The 18,148-nt window shown below is 38.4% G+C and overlaps 1 protein-coding gene across 2 annotated transcripts in view; it reads left to right on the top strand.

The window, feature by feature from the left end:
• Positions 1-18,148, top strand: part of LOC136845727 (uncharacterized) — a 288,481-nt gene that overhangs the window by 170,143 nt on the left and 100,190 nt on the right. For both annotated transcript variants that reach the window (XM_067115930.1, XM_067115931.1), the window contains exon 10: positions 5,460-5,589. In XM_067115930.1, the coding sequence (XP_066972031.1) occupies positions 5,460-5,589 (130 nt within the window). The remainder of the gene's footprint in view (positions 1-5,459; positions 5,590-18,148) is intronic.

The following is an 18,148-nucleotide window of genomic DNA, read 5'->3' as shown; positions in this document are numbered from 1 at the left end:
ACTGTATGGGACTGCCTGTACAGTGCTCCCCCGTTTTTACATGGGATAGATTCCAGAACCTACCATGGCAATACAAAATCCACAGAAATTTAAAAATCCCCTCTAAAAATGCTTATAACTGGCTTTTAACTGCCAATACCTTGCACCCCTTAAACTAAAATGCTTATTACTGCCTATTTTACCATTTCACTGCTTAATTTGATAGTTCAAACAAAAAAATACCATAAATTATCATACTAAAACAATTTAATATTTCAAACAAAAAATACACCCCAAACCATCATTCCAAAACTCCCAAAGTAACCTTACATTACAGTACTCTCCTACTACTGTTACTCTTAAGTAGGCTATATATACCCCTAAAATGCTTATAACAGCTTATGTTAACCCTTAATCGCCTACTGGACGTATCATACATCGAGTAAAATTGTCTGTTGGGTGCCAAGTGGACGACAGCACGTCGACTACTAAAAAAATTTCAACCTTCGTCAACTTTGACTCGACCGAAATGGTCGAAAAAACGCAATTGTAAGCTAAAACTCTTACATTCTAGTAATATTCAATCATGTACCTTCATTTTACAACAAATTGGAAGTCTCTAGCACAATATTTCGATTTATGGTGAATTTTTGAAAAAACCTTTTTTTATTACGCCTCGCGCGATGTAACTCGGCCGAAAATTTCAGAAATTCTTTTCGTCATTTTGTCGTAATTTTTGCACTGTTCTATATTAGCCATTACATAAAGTTTTATATATGAAAATGTGTGCAATTTTCATGTAAAATACAGCAAAATACAACCCATGGTTGTAGCTTTTATCAGTTTGGAAATATTTTCATATAAACCACGATAACTGCCAAAATTTCAACCTTCGGTCAACTTTGACTCGACCGAAATGGTAAAAAACGCAATTGTAAGATAAAACTCTTACATTCTAGTAATATTCAATCATTTACCTTAATTTTGCAACCAATTGGAAGTCTCTAGCACAATATTTCGATTTATGGTGAATTTTTGAAAAACTTTTTCCTTGCGTCGGCGCCAGAAATTCTTTCATCACGTTGTCGTAAATGTTTGCTTCTTTTTATATTAGTCGTTACATAAAGTTTTATATATGGAAATGTGCGCAATTTCATGTAGAATACAACAGAAAATAGCTCATGGTTGTAGCTTTTATCAGTTTTGAAATATTTTCATATAAATCACGATAACTGCCAAAAATTTCAAGCTTCGGTCAACTTTAACTCAACCAAATGGTAAAAACGCAATTATAAGCTAAAACGCTTACATTCTAGTAATATTCAATCATGTACCTTCATTTTGCAACAAACTGGAAGTCTCTAGCACAATATTTTGATATATGGTGAATTTCTGAAAAAAAAAAACTTTCCTTACGAATGCTGTAACTATGGGCCGAACATCTCAGAAATTCTTTTCACGTTGTCGTAATGTTTGCATCGTTTTACATTAGTCGTTACATAAACTTTTATATATGAAAATGTGCGCAATTTCATGTAGAATACAACAGAAAATAACTCATGGTTGTAGCTTTTATCAGTTTTGAAATATTTTCACATAAATCACGATAACTGCCAAAATTTCAACCTTCGGTCAACTTTAACTCGAATTTAAATGGTAAAACGCAATTGTAAGCTAAAAACGCTTACATTCTAGTAATATTCAAGCATTTACCTTAATTTTGCAATAAATTGGAAGTCTCTAGCACAATATTTCGATTTATGGTGAATTTTTGAAAAAACATTTTCCTTACGCTGCGCCGGTAACTCGGCCGAACATCTCAGAAATTCTTTCGTCATTGTTGTTGTAATATTTTCACCGTTTTATATTAGTCGTTACATAAACTTTTATATATGAAAATGTGCACAATTTCATGTACAATACAACAGAAAATAACTCATGGTTGTAGCTTTTATCAGTTTTGAAATATTTTCATATAAATCACGATAAATAGAAAAAATTCAACTTTCGGTCAACTTTAACTCGATCGAAATGGTCGAAAACTGCAATTGTAAGCTAAAACACTTACAGTCTAGTAATATTCAATCAATTAGCTTCATTTTTCAACAAACGGGAAGTCTCTAGCACAATATTTCGATTTATGGTGAATTTTTGAAAAAAACATTTTTTGACGTCCATGCGTTATGTATTCATGCATCATATTGTGATAATATTTTCTCTGTGTTGCTTTGGTCGTTTTACAATTTGTTATATACCAAAATCATCGCAATTTAGTGTACAATACAAAGAAAAACAAAATAACCCGTTAGCTTTAACCGTTTTGCTCACAGCGCGATTTGTATAAAAATATATATGAAAAATATTTTTTGCGCTGTCATATATTTCAATATTTATATATGATAATGATATTTTTTTCATTTCTGATGGTTGCATACTAAACTTCAGGCAATGAAAAAAAAATTAGCCAAAAATGAACTCTTAATCTTAAAATCTAAGCATGCTGTGATTTTTTGAAAAAAACTTTTTTTCCGCTTCGGCGCTAACTCACCAAACGCCGCCGGCATACGGGAGACGTTTTTGTAAATAGAGGCTTGGCGTTTAAGGGTTAACAGTTCATCACCAAACTTGACTGTTCAAACAAAAATATACCTCAAACTATCATCCCAGAACAACCTAATATAATTTCAAAAGTCATTTTGCAGAATTAAGTACCAGCCTACAACTGTTACTCTTAAGTATCCCCTATCATTCAGACACTCACGTTCTCTTTGGCCTACGTAACTTTGCGCATCATTTGGCCATATGTTTATGTATGTTGATATTTTCCTGTGTTGTAAGATGATTTTGAAATGATATTTACTGTACAGGTATGTATTTTAGGATGGTCCTCACCATCTCCCATAAATTTATAAAAAAAATTCTTGTGCCGTCATTCTCTCTCTCTCTCTCTCTCTCTCTCTCTCTCTCTCTCTCTCTCTCTCTCTCTCTCTCTCTCTCTCTCTCTCTCTCTTAGTATGTACGTACATATTTAATGAGAAAACACTGCAAAATATCTATAACACATTATTTCTCTTGCAGAATTCATTTATACTGTATTGATCTAATCACAGTAAAAATTTTTAAAATCCAAATTTCATACATAAATATAAAAAAAGCATGAAAATAAACAAATCCAGCAAGTTCACAACAGATCGACAAAGGTAGTGTTGCCATATTTTTTGCTTTTGTCTGATTTATTGTACCGTATTTCATTACAAGTTTAGTTGACTCTGATTATCAGACACATTATAATTGTACACAAGAGAATATTTAATCAGTGTTGATGTTTCATCTCCAATTACGGTAAAAATATTTAAAATCTGAGTTTCATACATGGGCAACACTCAACATTCTTACTCTCCTCTCAGCCATTGTGAAGTCTTGTCACCAGCAAGTTACTGTGATCCGATGTTAACACTAAAGTTCTCTCTCTCTCTCTCTCTCTCTCTCTCTCTCTCTCTCTCTCTCTCTCTCTCTCTCTCTCTCTCTCTCTCTCTCTCTCTCTCTCTCTCTCTCTGAGATAAGAGAAAGATTGATTTGTTTATGCATGTGTGTGTATTTGTTCTGTACAGTATAGTTTTGTAGATGAACATGATGTTACTCTAATTCATTTTTTCATATTTTCCATGCATAATTACTGTACAATTATTACATTTCAATAAAAGCAGACCGGGAAATAAAATTAAAATAATTAGTGAATATTTCAGATACTTTACAGTATGCTATATCATCCAAAAACACTTTACAGTACAGTAATATAATTTTAAATACATCTTACATTACCCTTTAGAGAGAGAGAGAGAGAGAGAGAGAATCTTAAGCTTATTCTGGGGCCCACCAATGAGTTTAAATAGTTTACGATTTGTATTACAGATTTATTTAATTTGTATTACTGTAAACATTTATAGATATTTTACTGTGTTTGAAGAGAGAGAGAGAGATCGTAAACTTGTTAATGTGAGAGCTGTGTCAACTTCATTTAGTGTTAGGACAATTTATCATGTGAGAAGTGCAGATTAGTTTTGCCCACTCACTGCCTTAAGTATGCAGAATCATGTTTGAAAACAGTCAAGCCCTTATTCCACTACTAGTAGTGGGAAAAATCTTTTCTTGAACCGAAGAAAGAACAATCCTTTATGCTCTTTGCTTTAAATCCCAGGTTTTAATATTTTGGGCAGCATGAAGGTACATTATATTGTATAGGAGCATACCTTTATATAATAAAAGTATTATTTTTAGTGACTATAATTTTATAGGGCTTTTGGACCTAGGCACAGGGGTCCCCTTACGCCACTTCTGTTTCATTCTGGCTGAATTGGAGCGGTTTTCTCGGCAAAGATGCTCTTTGCTGCGCACGTGTGAGGGCTTTGCTCCCTGAATGGAATCCAACTTCTGGTGGCATTAAGATCCAGAAAGGGTTCCAGATCAGTTAAGAATGTTTTGGGTTTCATGCAAGAAACCTTTAGCTTGATTAGATGAGCAGATTTTGTCTAGCAGCACTCCCCACCATCCTCTTCTCAATGTGGGGAATCGGCTGATTTTTAGGTAAGATTCATCCCAAATAATGTAAATTTTCTTAATAAAATTCATTAGTATTTGGATACCTACTGTTAAAGTAGACACCACCCAGTCTTCCCATAACTTAGTGGGCTGTCAAGGAGAATTCTGACGAGCTAAAACGTTCGAAACGCCTGGTGGAGAACAGGTGTACTAGACAGTCATCCGGGCAGCCATTCGATCTTTTGTTTGAATGCCAACTTGCCTATCGGCACGGAAATATAAGCTAACTTTAACAGTAGGTAAGTATCCGAATAATAAATTTTATTATGTGATAAAAATTTATATTTTATCATCTGCTTGTTTACTTGGAGAAAATTCTTTTAAAGTATTAATTTTTAGTACTCTTCCAAGGCTAAGGCAAAACTTGCTGTGTTCGCTTGTTATATCAGAAAACCATGGTTTAAAAAAATTAGGAAGAGGGATTTTAGAGAACAGGATGGTAAATATCCCTTTATTCTTGTGAACTTGGGAGCAAGGTCTAAACATTGTAAGGAAAATTATGACACTTTTGGCAACCTATGATTTACCAAGCGGTGTAAATATAGTGCTTGTCCCCATGGAGGGTGCCATTAATGCACCTCCACAGTGTACTAGGCATTACTTATGGTTCTTTGGGTGCCCGCCTTCCTTGTGCTGCAACCCCTTTCATTCCTTTTACTGCATCTCCGTTCATATTCTTTCTTCCCTCTTACTTTCCACCCTCTCCTAACAATTTTTTCATAGTGCAACTGCAAGGTTTTCCTCATGTTACACCTTTAAAGGCCTTTTACTCTCAATTTCCCTTTCAGTCTTGAGTGACCTCATAGGTCCCAGTGCTTGGCCTTAGGCCTAAATTTTGTATTTCATTAACTAATTTTGCTGCATTTTTTTTTTTTTTTCAGAAAAAATCTAAGATGCTTGAAAACATTCAGAAAAGATACCAGAGTGAGAAAGAAAAGTTGGAGTTAATGAAGAAATCATACTTGAATGGTGTTAGCATTTCAAAAACAAAATTCCTTCATGAAGTACTATGTAAGTTGTGTGAAGTGTAACACAAAGTTGCAGAAGCATTGTTTCATAATGGCTTTAATATTATAAGTAAACATCTCTCTCTCTCTTTTAATGCTATAGCATGTTCATATTGTAAGTTGTTTTTGTGTTTATACTTAACACTTTCATTCTGTTATTGCACTGTATTCCTCCACAATATACAAATCCTAATATTTTACATGTCATATCTGCCACTGGTGACTACTGGATGTATACCAATAGTGCTTATTTAGAAATGGTAAGTAGACTTTTTATTATTAGAAGTAGTCTCTGCTTACCGGCAGCATTGGTTAACCTCTTCTTTACTGAGAAGCGTAACAGAATGTAAACATTGCCTTCGCTACCGAACCAAATTTCTCGGTGCATATATATTATTATATAGGCTATACATATATACAGTACTGTATATACATATACATACATTTATGCTTTTTACGTACATCCGTACATCCCCAAGGGGCTGCACCCAATTGTATCCAGAGCTTACTAGATACTCCATTTACAGGCAGTTCCCAGGTAACGGCGGGCTCGGTTAATGGTGATCTGGTTTTATGGGGTTTGTCTAGCGACGAAAATTGGCAATTTTCGGCACCAGTAGTTGAGTATTGGCCAATATATACTTAACAGAGGTGCTGATAACCGAAAATCAGCACTTTTCGGTGCCGATAAGCCCGAAAAGCGCCGGAAATTGCCGATTTTCGGTTATCATCACACCCCCAGAACAGAACCCCTGCCAATAACCGAGGACTGCCTGTATACTGCCCAGAAGCGCATAGCGAAATGGTGTTCCCTTCCACTTGCTATGCATGAATACAGGGAGTGTTGCTGTGTAACACTTTTTCATCTATTTGAGAGAGAGATTACACTTGTTTCCAAATACTACACAGGCAGTTCCCAGTTATCGGCGAGGTTCCGTTCCGACAGCATGACGATAAGCAAAAGTCCCAGATAAACCAAAAATCAGCGATTTTCACCGCTTTTTCAGCAATTTTTGGTTATTGGCACCTCTGTTAGCTATGTATCAGTGCCAGTATGCGATTATCGGTGCCGATAAGCAGAAACCGGCATGTACTAAATTTTTTATTTATATGAGAGAGACTATGTATATGTGTGTGTGCATGTATGTATACACACTATATATCCAACTGTCTGAATCTATAGCCAGCAATAATGTTTGGTTTGCTTCATCATACGCCTGGCAGTGCCAATGATGTTTTTGTTGCTCCAAACCCTTCAAACCGAATTTACGAAATCATAAGAGATCTAGAGCTGTAAAGAGTACAGTAAACCCACCGTATCTGCAAGGGATGCGTACCACACAAACATACCCCTGCGAATAGCTAAAATCTGCAAATATGTAAAACCCTTCTAAAAACTTTAGAACTGTCTTTTTATATAAGTACCTTACCAAGTAATTACATAGCTATTGGTTCCCTAACCTACGGCAGTTTAGAAATTTAAAATTTGCGTGGTGGTGCTGTTATCGTTAGTGTGTAGGTGACAACGTCCCGCCACCATCTGGGACTCGAGGAAACAAACCAGCAGAGAGCTAAATTCGTTTTCTGCCGGCTTCCGGTTAACATCGGGAGTTTTCACGCAGCTGCTTCTTCGCCTTTCGGCTTTGCTTTGCATGAATTTGGTGAAGTACTCAGAATTTGTTGCTTTGTGGCTTGCTGCCATTGTTGAATTGTCATTCGAGTTAACTTTAGTTTATTTAATTAACGATGTCGGATTCCAGTTCATCTAGTATTCGTTTTTGTTCTGAGGGTTGTAGAACTAGGCTAACTAAGCTTTCATACGAGTCTCATGCAAGATGCACTAAATGTAGGGGGCAAGAATGTAGTAAGGATAATACTTACATAGGGTGTCAGGATTGGGAGGATAAGAAATGGAAAACATTGAAATCTTATCTACACAAATTAGAAAGGGATAAGAAGAGGAAAGCAGCCATTAGGGCTGAAAGTAGGGCTAATTCAGAGTCCATTCCTTTGGAAAATGTAAGGGAGGACAGAACTACCACTCCTCCAGTTCCTCCTCCTCCTCCTCCTATCCTAACTCCTCCTACTTTACCATCTACTCTTGTTCCAGGTTTCCATGATTCTGCTCTTAGTGCCATTGCCAGCCTTGAATCTAGGTTTGATCAGAAATTTACAGTGTTATCTAGTATCATTATGGAAATGGGGTCAGCTATTAAATCACTAATGGAAAAAAATGTAAGTGTTGACAGTGCAGTGAGAAATGATAGTGCTGTGAATATTGAGGAGGTGGCTGTCCACTCCACCAGTGCTCCTAGACAAAGGTCACTGTCCCTCTCCCCCGCACTGGGGAGAAGACATACCGGAGGTCCAAGGGAGGCTGGCAGGGTTTGCCCAAGGGCAGTCGCCCCCTCGGTCGAGCCTGTCGTGCGCTCCCAGGCTTCGACTAAATACAGTTGGAAAGGCATTCCTGTGCATCGACTTTTTGATTCGGAATCTTCCAGTCCATGCAAGAAGCCATATAGCTACTCTTCTTCTTCTTCGCGCCCACTCAAGAGACATGCGGATATTAGTGATTCTTCTCCCCTGGCTGTCAAGAGGTACAGAGACACTAGCCCTCAACCTTCCTGCAATTTTCAAGTCCAGCCTGATTCTTCTACTCATTTTCGTTATTTCTTTGAAGATAGTCCTGAGCGCTATAAGCGTTCTAAGCGCCTGTCTTCTTCTGAACGCCAAGCACTTGCTGACCCGCGCCAGACGTATGCTGATGAGCGCCCGCCGACTCGCCAGAATACCGCCGATGAGCGCCAGAATTCCGCCAATGAGCGCCTGGCACCCGCTGATGAGTGCCAGAATTTCGCCAATGAGCGCCTGGCGCCCGCTGTCTCGTGCCAGACTTCAGCTCTAGAGCGCCTGGCACCAACTCCCAAGCTTCCAATGCCGACAACCGAATTCCCAGCTTCTTCTTCTGGAACCAGTGCACCTTCTTCGGCTATTCCACCTTCCTCATCGGTCCAGGAAGATCCTTTAGCCCCACTCAAGCTCCAGTTGACTAAGCTTATGAGTCTTTTGAAGAAATCCGTGTCTGCTCCAGATTCCAAGGATAAATCATTGTCTCCTATCTCTTCGGAGGAGGAAGAAATTGTTCAGGATACGGTTCCCTCTTCTTCCTACTCATGTCTCCTGTGTTTCCTCCTTGATAATTACCTGGACTTCTTCGTGTCTGCTTCACCTACTTCTCCAGCCTCTACCTACCTCATGAAAAAGCATTCGTCGGAAGGTACCAGACTACCCAAGCTTTTTCTTTCCTCCTCCTCAAAGAAAGCTCTCAAAGAAGTTCATGCCTGGCTGGCCGCTAAGAGAGAACAGGGCAAAGTGACTTTCACCTTTCTGCCCAGCAAATTGTTGAAGATGAGATACTCTTACTATGCCACCGAGGAAGCTCCTTCCTTGAGAGTTCCTGCTTCCTCCCAAGGGGACTTCTCTGGTCTGGTGGATTCATCTCGTAGAAAGGCTTTATTGTCGGCCAAGATAATGTTTTACTCAGCCAAGCTAAACCACCTTATCAAGAGTATTTTTAAGGTATTTGAGATATTTAGTTTAATAGATTGGGCCATCAGGGCATGAGGGAGTGAGATTGAAGACTGCCCAGATGTAGCTGAAGATCTTGCCTCTGATTGGTTAGGAGTTATTTCATGTTCAGACAGAGCAATTAGAGATGCTCTTTAGAACTCGCCTCCCTTTTTTGTATGGGCGTTCTTAAGAAGAGGGAGCTCTGGTGTTCATTTGCCTCAAAAGGAGTCTCGCCGACTCAGAAGTCAGCTCTACTTTTCGCTGCCTTAGACAAGTCACCTCTTTCCTCAACACATAGTGAAGTATATTCTTTTAGAATTACAGAGCAAGTCCACCTCTGACTTGTTGACTCAGTCCACTAGACGTCCTAAGGAGCCTGTGCCTTCCTCATCTAGATCAGTCTCCCATTTTCAGTCTCAACCCTTTTGTGGAGGGAGAGCTATGACCCGGCCTCGACCTAGATCAAACTTCCGACCTCCTACAAAGTCCATTAAGAGGTCTTTCTTCAAATCCAACCCCAAGAAGTGAGAAGTTAGTCCTCCATGCCCAGGTAAGAGCCAGACTTCATTTTTCTGGAAGGAATGGGAGAACAGAGGAGTAGACCCCTGGATGATCAAGGTTCTCAAGGAGGGCTACTCCATTCCTTTCATAAAGACTCCTCCTTTAGTTACATCTCCAATCGCCTTGACAGCGTACTCAAAAGGTTCCATGAAGTTTTTGGCCCTCTTTCAAGAAGTCGAACTCCTCCTTTCCAAAGGAGTAGTGGAAGAAGTGCTAGAGCCCCACTCAGAAGGTTTCTACAATCACCTTTTTGTGGTTCCGAAGGCCTCGCGGGCTGGAGGCCCATTCTGGATGTAAGCGCCTTGAATGTGTTTGTACTGAAGACGAAGTTCACATGGAGACCATTCGCTCTGTCATGTCCTCAGTACAACAGGGGGACTAGATGGTCACCCTGGATATGCAGGATGCGTATTTTCATGTCCCTGTTCATCCAGACTCGAGGAAATTTCTATGCTTCGTTTTTCAGGGCAGGATACTACAGTTCCGGGCCCTATGCTTCGGCTTATCGACGGCTCCTCAAGTTTTCACATGAATCCTTGCTCCTCTGGGGAATTGGCTTCACCTTCTGGGAATCAACATCAACTCATATCCAGACGATTGGCTTCTCCGCTCGTCGTCAAAGGAAGAGAACAACTCTTCGCCTGACACAGGAGTTAGGCATCCTCATAAACAAAAACAAATCCCTTGATTCCATCTCAGGAGATTCCCTATTTAGGGATGATACTGAAACTCTCGGACTTTTCGGGCTTTTCTGTCACCCAAAAGAGTCGCAAACTGCCTTCAGACTGTCAGTCAGTTCCTTGCTCTTCCTTACTGCTCAGCAGTGCAGATGAGTCTTTTGGGGACCCTCGCTTCAGTAGAGCAGTTTGTAAATCTAGGCAGACTGCACATGAGACCCCTTCAATTTTTCCTCAAGGCAGATTGGTGCAGAAAATCCCAACCAGACTCTCATCTTCCTGATTACGTCGGAAATCAAAGAGGATCTCCAGTGGTGGTCATGCGGCGGAAGACTTCAGGAAGGGAAGTCTCTTCTCCCAGTGCACCCAGACCTTCAATTTTATTCAGATGCTTCCGACCTAGGCTGGGGCGCGCTTCTGGAAAGTCGGGAAGTCTCCAGAACATGGACTACAGTACAACGGAATGCTCACATCAATATAAAGGAACTGAGAGCAATTCACCTGGGCCTTCAATACTTCTCGGATCTGGTCCACGGCAAGAAGATTGTAGTACATGCGGACAACACCACAGCTCTTGCATATATTTGCAAATGGGCGCATTCACTCCTTATCCCTGTAGGAGATGGCATAGGATCTCCTTCTGTTGGCGGAAGAGAACCAAGTCTATCTTGTCACCTGGTTCATTCAAGGGAGGATGAGTGTGATTGCAGATGAATTAAGCCGCCTCAAACAGGTCCTTCCAACAGAATGGACCTTAAATCCAGTAGTCTGCAACAACCTATGGAAACTGGGGCAAACCCATAGTGGATCTTTTCACATGGTCGAGAAACCACCGTCTTCCCTCTTTTTCTCTCCGGTCCTGGATCCCCAAGCATGGAGCACAGATGCCATGCTTTTGGATTGGAATGATCAGGGAAGTAATCAACAAGCTGTCAGCGCATCAGAACACCTCCATGACCCTTGTAGCCCCATTTTGGCCAAACAAGGAATGGTTTCCAGACTTGATTCGACTCCTGGTAGACTACCCGAGACTTCTTCCACAAAAACAGTCTCTGCTCAGACAACCCCACTTTCTCAGATTCCACCAAGGATGATCCGCTCTGGACCTGACAGGCTTCAGACTGTCAAGCTCTTTGTCAGAGCAAAAGGGTTTTCAAGACAAGCTGCAGAGGCAGTTGCGAAATGCAGACGAGCTTCTTCTACAAAGCTCTACCAATCAAAATGGACAGTCTTCAGAAGGTGGTGCAGCTGCCATAATGTCTCTTCTTCTGAGACATCTATAAGCCAAATAGCCGACTTTGATATTCCTAAAGTCCGTCAGGAAGCTATCGACCTCTACCATCAAAGGGTATAGGTCGATGCTCAGCTCAGTTTTTAAGCACAGAGGAATGGACCTGTCTTCTGATCAAGATATCACCGACCTGATCAAATCCTTCAACATGTCCAAGAAAGATAGTTCTTCCAACGTCTCTTGGAACTGAGACGTTGTACTTAAGTGGCTCTCAGGTCCTCAATTCGAACCTCTTTGTTCTGTTTCCCTCAGGAATCTCACAAAAAAGACTCTCTTTCTAGTGGCCCTCGCTAATGCCAAACATATTAGCTAGTTACAAGCAATAGACAAGAGAATAGGCTTTGCACAAGAGGACGCAGTCTGCTCTCTTTCTCTTGGTTTCCTCGCAAAGAACGAGGACCCTTCTAAACCCTGGCCTAGATCCTTCGTCATCAAGAACCTTATGGATATCTTAGGACCTGAGGAAGAAGAAAGACTCCTCTGCCAAGTGAGGTACCTCTGGTGCTCTGTTAAAAACCCAGTTCGGCCGCTCTTCAAAAATGCCATATCCTTTTTTCTGAGAGAATTAATATTAGAAGCCCACTCTCAGATCCAGGAAGAAGCCTTTCCTCTACTTAAGGTTAAGGCTCACAAAATTAGGGCAGTCGCAACTTCCCTCGCTTTTAAGCACAACGTGTGTCTTTCCTCAATCCTATAGTTGATGTCTCTTTCCTTAATCCTACAGTTGACGTTCTGGAGATGCAAGTCCATTTTCGCCTCACACTATCTCACTATCTCAAGGACATAGAAATTGTATTTGAAAATTGTAGCACTTTAGGGCCTTTATCCGTGGCTGGCATGGTGCTGGGAGAGGAAGCATGAGGAATCTATCTGTTCCTTTGCTATCCACTCGCCTTGACTTAAGGTTTTGAGTTGTTGGGAAGCCTGGGGGTACACTGTACCTGAGTACCCACCAGTTCGTACTTTATTTTTGATAATGGTTGGGTTGTTTGGTTTTATTCTGTGGTGTAGGTGACAGTGTTTTCATTTTGTATTCTGGTCTTTGCCCAGGGCAAGGGCATCTTTTAAAAACTGTGTACTTCCTCGGCTGCAAAGTTTCCCACTAGTGTAGTGGGATGCACTTGGCTATACCGCCACTTACTCACATAAGTTGAGAGAAGCGCTGACCAGAGGCAGTACCTTCCTGCAGCAGCTCTCTCAACAGGTAAGGAAACAACAAATATTTACTCAGTGTTAGCAACCTTTCTAGTTCAAACTCATTACTTAATATTTTGGAGTAGAATGTGTCCATGCTCTTTCCCACAAACTCATTACTTAATATTTTGGAGTAGAATGTGTCCATGCTCTTTCCCACAAACTCATTACTTAATATTTTGGAGTAGAATGTGTCCATGCTCTTTCCTACAAACTCATTACTTAATATTTTGGAGTAGAATGTGTCCATGCTCTTTCCCACAAACTCATTACTTAATATTTTGGAGTAGAATGTGTCCATGCTCTTTCCCACCTCCTTACAATGTGGAATCAGCTATGTAATTACTTATATAAAAATGACATTTTTATGAAAAAATGAAGTTTTATATATACTTACCAAGTAATTACATGATCAGAGCTCGCCCTCCTCCCCTTGCATGAATATAAGAGCACAAAACAAATTGAGCTCTCCGCTGGTTTGTTTCCTCGAGTCCTGGATGGTGGCGGGACGTTGTCACCTGCACAGTAACAATAACAGCACCACTGCTCAAATTTTGAATTTCTAAGCTGCTGTAGGTTAGGGAACCAATAGCTATGTAATTACTTGGTAAGTATATATAAAACTATTTTATCATAAAAAGTCATATTTTATAGTTAAAAAAAAAACTCAAAAATGCTTATACAGGTATTATCCTACTTATGATGGGGTTACACTCCAAAAAAAACCATCATTTGTTGGAAAAAATGTATCTCGAATATAACCTAGCCTATTCTAGGGTATTCAGTACCATGTATACATATGTGGTAGCCTAGCCTACACTATAAAATATACTCTATGCATATACAGTGTAGTAATTATTAATATCAGCTAATTTTGGAGGTTCATGCAGAATGACCTATGATAATTCAATACAAAGAGGAATTGAATAACAAACAAGAATAAGCGTAGCCTACACTATGGTCTATTGTATACATGCACGGTAGCCTAGCCTACATTATACTTTACTTTGTATTCACGTATTAATATCGTATTACAGTCATACTCCGAACTTACCTGAGGTTAGGTTCCACATACTCCGAACTTACCTGAGGTTAGGTTCCAGAACCCCTTGCTCAGGGTGAATTTTCGCGTAAGTTTGGCATGGTCTAAAAATGCTAATAATTGCTTATTTCTAAAGTTTAAACACTAAATATGACCCTAATCATGCTCCTAAATTATTAAGTTAACTTTTAAATGAAATTAAAGTTACTGTAATTTCATTTAAAAGTTAGCTTAAAACATTGCCCTTAAAAAAGAGAAATAAATGGTTGATATAAAAATTGAGAGTGGGGAGAGAATCTCTCTCTCTCTCTCTCTCTCTCTCTCTCTCTCTCTCTCTCTCTCTCTCTCTCTCTCTCTCTCTCTCTCTCCTTCCTTCCTTCCAACCGATCTATTTTTAGAAGTCGTCTCAACCTCTTTTCGACAACTTTATTCTGCGTATCTTTCTCTTTGTTCTGAAATGCTTTTTCATGAAGAAACAGTGTTTTATATTTTGACTAATACAACTCTTAGTTATTATGTCTCTATGTTTTAGAACGTATTTTGCAACACTAGCGCATTTACAGTTATTCTTAGAGACAATACAGGTCAAATTAGATCAATTTAAACTATCTACTGTACAGGTAAAGACGTCTCCCCATTCCACAAAGAATGAATAAGTTTTAAAAAATGTGTGAGCGCTAACTATGAGTAGAGAGAGAGAGAGAGAGAGAGAGAGAGAGAGAGAGAGAGAGAGAGAGTTCATATTATTAGGAGAGAGAGAGAGAGAGAGAGAGAGAGAGAGAGAGAGAGAGAGAGAGAGAGAGAGATAAGGGTTGTCCTTACATAAGAGAGAGAAATTACTTACCAATTATTACGGAGACTGAGAGAATAACATGTAAGAGAGAGAGATATTGTCCTTACTTGAAATATCAGGTTATATTATTTATGAAATATTGCGGAGAGAGAGAGAGAAAGTTATTCTTACGGTAGATATTAAAAGATGGAAATTCAGTATTAAACTAACTTTTAAATTAAATTAAAGTTACTGTATTTTCATTTAAAAGTTAGCTTAATACGTTACCCATAAAAAAAAGAAATAAATGGTTGACTTAAGAATATAGGAGCATGTGACTGTCTCCCCCATTCCACTGAAATATTTTTAGAAGTCTTCTCAACCTGGTTTTTAAAAACTTCTCTATTCTGTCACTTTCTCTTTGTTCTGAAATGCTCTATGTCTCTATGTTTTAGAACGGCACATTTACAATTTGTAAATGGTACAGGTAAAATTAGATCAATTTAAAATTATCTACTGTACAGTTAAAGACATACAGAATAACAGTGCTGTAAGGCTAAATGACATGTCTGACAGCTTTTGCCTTCGACCTTCTTACAAAAGACGAGGGAAGAATTTGTTTGTTCAAAATAATACGAATTTTGTAATTACAGTTTTATTATTATTATTATTATTATTTAATTTTATTAATCCTATTAATATTTGAAAATTAGTTCTTATTATTAGGTAAAAAGTTTATTTATCATACAAATAAACATACCTGTACTGTATACATGTACCATAAAAATTCATCTCACTAAAAAGAGAGAGAGAGAGAAATTAATACTTTTAATAATATTTAATGTTATTTAATTTACACATAAAAGCTTGAAAACTTATAAATTGCATAAATAATTAAACAAACACTTTTGCAGGATTTCTCAGTGTTCACAAATCTTCGCGTGTCTGTGAAAAACTCATGTATGACCATTAGTTAGGTTCCAATGAAAAATTTGTGTGTCTGTGAATTCGTGCAACTCGAATAGCGCAAGTTAGGGGTATTACTGTATACAAACATCAACATACTACCTGCCTGTAAGAAAATCTTGAAGTAACTCTAAAATATATATACCCACTCCAAGTCTCTGAAGTTATAAATAAGTGCCTTGCGATACAGTATACTCAATCAAAAGCAGCAATAAAATCTATTTGAATTGCTCTACACTCAAAACCCTTATCAAGGTTCTCTTGCAAATGGCATGTCAAATCAGACGGAGCATCATAGATACGTAACTGCTTCGTATATACATATTGACTATCAGCTAACAATCCTAGCTTGGCAGGAAAGTCACTAGTCCATTAAAGATAAAAAAGCAAAGATGGGCCAGGAAAAGTGAAACAAATTCACACCTCTTCCTCTGACAAGAAACAAAATTAGATCTTCAGCTGCCTGGGCATTACTCGATACCATGTATTTCCAAATACTAATTCAAGCCCAAAATAAAGGTCAGAATAGCATCTGTACCATTTTCAATCATAGGCCATATCTAGCTTCACCAGGACTCATTTTATGATCTACACCCAGTCAGTGCGTGCCTGAAACTGGGAAATTCAAACAAAACATTATTAACATTTGGTAATTCATAACTTCATTACTTGATTTTAGGATGACACTAATAATATTTGATTGGAGGCTAAAATTCAGTTAATTAGCAGAACTTGATATTTACTGATGTTCTCATATACCATAAACAAAGTATCTCTAGTGTAAAATATTGAAATTCTTTCAAAAGAAAAGGTTTAAGATTTTTATGAAAACTTACTATCTGGTTAAGATAACAGTGTTGGGTTTCTGTCTCAAAAATTTGAATTGAAGCACAGCTACATATGAACTACTGTTGAATTTGATTCTCTAGAACTGGCTTTTTAAGGCTCAGTTATTATAGCACTTAATTCTTCAATTTCCTTACTTGGGTAAAATAAGTCATCCACTGTTGTTTTGTAGGCTATGTTCAGTGCCGGTAAGGCTTTCAAAATGCAAAACCTACTGGTGAAAATTCTTTTCCAGTCTCACTGGTATTTCCGTATCTCTGTGGACTTAGAGGATCATTTTTCACTGTTCTTGGTATTTCCAAGGCATTCAACAGTCCGACATTAGGCTGATGAAATGGACAAACTTCAGTGTTGAGAAATCACAGCTTCCCTTTATAAGCTTAAATCTAGCATTATCCATGATAATGCTAAAATTACAGTGTGTATTTGTAAAAGTTCTGCTTTCTGGAGGTGTGCCTTAGGCTTCTAATTTATTACGCCTATTCTGTTAGTAAGAATTTTTGCAAAGAACAGAAGAACCAAGAATGATGAACCTACTTCTTTAACCCTTTCCCTGATTATCCTGAGTATTTTCTTGATTAACTACCTGTACAGTATTCTTACAATCACGATAATACTCGTTCATACTGGTAAAATATTCCTACTTATTTCTGTCTTCCCGATTTAACTTGTTCTTTGATGAATTCCCATTTTCTTTATTTCCTCTCCCCATAGGAAACATTTAGTATGTATTTTTGTCAGTAGATGCAGTGTTCATTATTTACTTAGTGAACTTCCTATGTCAGATGCTGCTCCTGTGTAAATCTCTCCAAGTTCATAACATTCAAAGCATGGAGAAAATGCTAAATTTTGAATGTTGCATTAATCTAAATTTTATTTTCTTCTTTTCACCTTCCTAGCATCTAAAGTACAGATGCTCCTCAACTTAAGAGCTTTCAGAGGTATGAACAACCATGTTCATAAATTAAACCTTAAACGCCGACTGGACTTATCATATGTCGACTAAAATTGTCTGTCGGGTGCCGAGTGGACATACAGTACGTCGACTACAAAAAGTTTTTTTTAAATATTCGCGGAAAAATAGTTATAGGACTAGTTTGCGAAAGATTTTAAATCACGTGCCTTGAGGGGTGCTGGGAGTTCACGGATCACGCTGTTGTTTTGTTTACAAGCGTTACCCAGCCGCGCATGCGCCAATTTCTTTCTTCTCGCACTACAGAGCATCAGCGACGCATCTCAGAAATTCTTTCGTCACTTTGTTGTAATTTTTGCACTGTTGTATATTAGCTGTTACATAAGGTTTTCTATTTGAAAATGTGCACAATTTCATGTAGAATACAACAAAAAATAAATCATGGTTGTAGCTTTTATAGGTTTTGAAATATTTTCATATAAATCACGATAAGTGCCAAAATTTCAACCTTCGGTCAACTTTGACTCGACCGAAATGGTCGAAAAACGCAATTGTAAGCTAAAACTCTTACATTCTAGTAATATTCAATCATTTACCTTCATTTTGCAACAGATTGGAAGTCTCTAGCACAATATTTCGATTTATGGTGAATTTTTGAAAAAAACTTTTTCCTTACGTCCGCGTGGTAACTCTGCCGAACATCTCAGAAATTCTTTCGTCACTTTGTCGTC

The sequence above is a fragment of the Macrobrachium rosenbergii genome, chromosome 14 (genome assembly GCF_040412425.1).
Source record: "Macrobrachium rosenbergii isolate ZJJX-2024 chromosome 14, ASM4041242v1, whole genome shotgun sequence".
Classification (NCBI taxonomy): domain Eukaryota; kingdom Metazoa; phylum Arthropoda; class Malacostraca; order Decapoda; family Palaemonidae; genus Macrobrachium; species Macrobrachium rosenbergii.
Note: the sequence above shows the minus strand (reverse complement) of the source record. Positions and strands in the feature narration are given on the sequence as shown.